The sequence below is a fragment of the Tupaia chinensis genome, unplaced genomic scaffold (assembly GCF_000334495.1).
Source record: "Tupaia chinensis unplaced genomic scaffold, TupChi_1.0 Scaffold000096_1, whole genome shotgun sequence".
Taxonomy (NCBI): Eukaryota; Metazoa; Chordata; class Mammalia; order Scandentia; family Tupaiidae; genus Tupaia; species Tupaia belangeri.
In genome coordinates, this window is record NW_006159558.1 from 5088195 (window position 1) to 5092920 (window position 4726).

The following is a 4726-nucleotide window of genomic DNA, read 5'->3' on the forward strand; positions in this document are numbered from 1 at the left end:
GAAATTTTAAACAAACCCCCTTTTTTTAAAAAATTTCTTTTTTTTTTTTTTTTTTTTTTTTTACTACACATTAGCATTAAGAAAAGCTGCTTTAAGGAAACAACATTCTGGAGTGCTCACCAGGTGGTGCCAGCTTTCTCCCTCTCTTAATTCTAATAACAAGACACTCACAGTCCTATTTTTAGAAGCTGAAAGCAATTTAATAGGCTTTTAGCAAGTAGCTGCTCTTTTAGAAGAGTAGCCTTTCCAATTATTGTAATTGATGATAATTACTTTCAGAAATAAATAAAAAGCAATAAGCCTTTAAAAATGAAATAGTCAAAGACATATCATACCTTAAGGTGCGATTTTGAAAATTATGTTGACCCATTGGTACATCCTGTATATTTAAAGAAAAAATAAAAAGAATATGAGTTGCCCAAAGCATACTTCGTGAAAAACATTGAAGTTCAATGATGTATAATATATTTCTTATTTTATCATGAAAAGTGTCATTTAGCAACAATTATCCATGTGGCAAAAAAGGCCTCAATTATAAATATTAAGATGAAAAAGTTTATATTTAGAATGCTGCTGTAATATGTAAACACGGTGATAGAAGGACCAGGATTGTTTGTTATTTAAAAAAATTATATCCTGATATTGGCAGATCTGATTTCAGACAACAGTATTAGAATGACAGGAAATGACTTAAAATCATATGAAAATGAACTTTGGTATCAGACAAATATTAGAAAATGCCTCCGACATAAACATAACCACAAACCTACCACCAATTCTTACCACTGCACGAGGCTGTTAAGAACTGGTACCCTCAGCTAAGTACGGGAGGTCATGAACAACTCGATAAAGAGAAGAAACCAACCCACGAAGGCTGGCACATCCTGAAGGAGGCGTGCAGGGAAGACACTGGTGAGTTTATTAGTGGAGAATTCACTGCCAAACAAATAAACTTAATAAATAGACTTACACATCTGTGGCGGAAGTACAGAGAAAAGTTGGGCCAAATCAGCTCTAACGCTACTTTAATCGGTAAGGTTAGACTGGAAAGTGTAGTTAGCCTAAAAAAAGGCAAGGTTTTTATTTTTATAAATGTAATTGAACTCCAAGTTTTATTATATACAGTGAAACAATGCATGGTTCAACTTTCCCATCAATGTTTAAAGAAGAGTCTGGGAGTTAAGCACAAGGGATTAGATAATAGAAGTAACTTTTGGCAACAACAATTGTTACACCCTGGAATGTATCAGTGAGGGCTCTTTCTGCAAGTGAGTAACAGACACACAGCCAAGTAAAAGCTGCCTGAGCTTAAAGCACTAACCAAAGCCTTGGGGCCTTCTTAATACGCCTTACATTGTTGCTAAGATGGTATGAGCCTCAGTTTTGAATTTGTGACAGGTAACACCAGATGGTTAAGAAAATGGAATTGGCTCAATAGGCCCTCCGAATTTTGTAAACAACTTCTTGAAGCTTATAGCAGTAAACAGTTCAACAGTCTTGATTGAGGCATCTTCTCACCAGCACAGAACAACAGACTGAAATCATTCCTATTCTCCCATGCTCAGATAATTATCGACATGGGCACTCCTAAATCTGTGGACAGTAAAGGCTGATAAGGAAGAAACAATTGCAACACCACCACACCTGGAAAAGTAAGACCCCCCTCCCCAATAGGTAAACATAAAGAACAGCACAAACATTTATGTATGATTTTTATTTTTTAAAACCAACCAACCTATTGCTGGTGTATGGTAGATCTCAATGAGAGAAGTAGTTATTAACGATTAGCACTAACAAGAAATACAGTGCCGAGGCAAAAGCATCCAATCATTATTTCTCGTAAAAGCAATAGAAGCATTGTATTTCATTGGCAACTGGAAACTAGACTCCAGGGATGCTTTTCCTCTAGCAAGAAGGCCCCAGGGGCTCCAGGATGTCCTCTGCAGATACCTCATCTTGATGACCCCATCCAGTGCCACGGCTTCAAATATCATCCAGAACTGAAGACTCTCCCATCCATATCCATCCAGCTCAGGCTCTCCCGAGTTCTGCTTCCTAGCTGTACTTAGGTACCTAAGTGGGGCGCTGACTTGAACATGTTCATGAACAACATTTTGATTTTTCTTAAATAACCTGACTCTTCCTGTGCTTGTCATCTCGGATGGCATCATCACCCCCCTCAGCTGCAGAGCCTAAAAATCTGGATTCGCCTCTGCTCCTCACTCTCAGGCACCCACCCATCTCCAGTATTATCTGCTCTACTTTTAAATTAGCAGAAGACTTTGTTTCTGCTGTCACCGCTAAAATCTTAGCATTTGAAGGCAAGATTCTCACTGGTCAGCCTCACACTCTTGCTCCATTTTTCCAATGCATCAATTTAATCATATGCTGCTCTTGTTTAAGATCCGCCATAACTCCATGTTACACTTAGACTGAAATACAAACTCTCATCTTAGTACATCTCACCCCATGGCTTCCCTTTGCTCATCACTGATGACGGTCCAGCCATAGCAGCCCACCTCTACCCCCGGAAGACACCATGCTGATTTCTACCTTTGGGGCCCTGATTGGTTCTTCTCCCAACCTTCTCTTCTCATTCACTGAGGTTTCCCACCTTCCTGCCTGGAATAGCCAGCCCCATTCATCCTGATGCTGTTGCTCCAGGCTATCATCATGCCAGCCCTCACCAGCACCTTAGCGATCTTGATCATGTATCTGCTTTCCTACTTGTGGTCTTTGTCTTGTCTGTCATGATGCAAATTCCTCCAGCACATGTCCTAGTGGCCTCCCTGTTGACAGTTGGGTCACAATCTTCTGTCATATCGCATTTATTTTTTGGCTTAACAAAGCCCTTGGGAAGTGGGTAGAAGAGCTATAACTAACTCGGAACAGGTACCTCCCTTCTTGGGCTTGAGAATGTCACTGTGAGATGTCAAGAGATGGCGAGCAGGCACAGGTGCCGAGAGAAGCCACCTGAGAGCCCGGTTGTTTCTTCTCATCTGTCATTGAGTATTACATGACGTCATGGTTTCTTTTTAAATCTCAACTGTATCATAAGCATGGTTAATGCTATATCATACATAAAATTTTACTCACAGATAGTTAAAAATCTAACTACACTCTTGGGATTATTCTAAGTGCTTAACTGCATTTCCCTCCTCCTATGGGTCCTTCTATTTTTCATCTCCTGCTCAGACAACCAGAGTGCCTGTCCCTGTTCTGAGGAGCTTTGGTACTCCATGGTATGTGGGAAGCCGGAAAGAAGCGAAAGGAACTACAGCCAGTGTGCAGCACCGAGACAGCATGAGCTCATCGACCCACAGGCCAGGGACTTGAGGACTTTGCCTTTTTATTAAATTGCTCAAAGCTCTCTACCTGCATCATGATAGGAAAAAAATATACTTGATTACAAAAGTAGTTTAAGTGTATCCAGTTGCTACATCAGGTGTAAATAGCACTGTCTTGAGTTATTAAGTTATAACACAAAATCACTCTAAGGTGAACCCTGGCAGTGCAGGCTCAGAGTTCATCTCCAAGCAGAAGTTGGTAAGCTGCACCGTTGCAGATAGGAGTACTGTGGCAGGAGAGGCCCAGCCTTTGGGTGGGGACCAGCTTCCCTGCACACACAGACAGTCTGGAGGCGAAGGGGGCATACCGTGGTGCTGATCTTGCCGTTCTCCGTGGTCATGCTGTCCCTGTGATGCAAGTGTGCGAAGGGCTTGGCTGCCCCCCAGGACTCCAAGTACCGGGTCATGCGGACCGAAGCCCTCATCTTGGCTCCATCCAGGGTGTGGCGAGGCCTGAAGAGGTGCTGAGGACTCCGCCGTTCTCCCTGGGGTGAGAAACAGTGTCACACCTAGCGCCCAAGAGCCCGCTGTTCTTCCTGCTCCAGCCTCACTGACCAAGCCGGTTCCTCTGAGCACCGCTTCACACACTCTCCTCTGCTCCTGCCCTTATTCCTCAGTGTTACTGGAGAATAACCCACTTGAACAGAGTGATATTTCTCCAGGTAACAAAACTTTACCTGTAACTGAAACTTACGGGAAAAAATAACCATGTTAATGGATATTCTGATAAAGTAGATTACAAAATGGAATATGCCGAGCTGTTGTAATTTCTTCCTTGACTATTTTTTCCCCTAAATTGACAGCCTTAGGGATTTGGGCTCTCTCTAAGGCTATGTGGCTTCGCCCCTCCCTGTCTGGTGCTCTTCCCTGAACACAGCCCTCTGCGGTACTTCACACCCATGCCACCACCCCACAGGTCCCGCAGCCGGTCACACGTCCTCCTCCAGAGCAATGGCAGCTGGTTGGGGAAGGTGGGGCTCAGGGACGCTGTCAAGGGGGGACACCCACAAGCTTGACCTTGTTGATTTCGTGATGCTGACTTTCACAGTTCAGAGGCCTTTCGTGCTGGCCTTTGCACCACTGACCAGCTGTGTGATACGGGGGGAGTTACCTACCTCCCCCCAGAACTTCAGATCTTAATCTGTAACCTAACGACAGCACACATGTGGCAGGAATTAGCGAGAGTTAGAAGAAATGGAAGCCCTGAGTCCCTTGGTCTAGCCTACTGTGTGGTGACCAGAATGAGGAGCTCTCACTGGTGGTTGGGTCTTTCCAGCAATGGAGGCTTTCACGGTATGGCAGGTTCATATCTGCACACACACACACACACACACACACACACACACACACAGAAAAAAGCGCTGGGATTCTTGTTTTGC

The 4726-nt window shown here is 43.6% G+C and overlaps 1 protein-coding gene across 1 annotated transcript in view; it reads right to left on the reverse strand.

Annotated features, from left to right (window-relative positions):
- ADCY2 (adenylate cyclase 2) overlaps nt 1-4726 on the reverse strand; it is a 393152-nt gene that overhangs the window by 91469 nt on the left and 296957 nt on the right. Inside the window, exons 10-11 of the mRNA XM_014585843.1 lie at nt 3656-3832; nt 336-379 (exon numbers count right to left, since the gene is read on the reverse strand). Coding sequence (XP_014441329.1) covers nt 336-379; nt 3656-3832 — 221 coding nt within the window. The remainder of the gene's footprint in view (nt 1-335; nt 380-3655; nt 3833-4726) is intronic.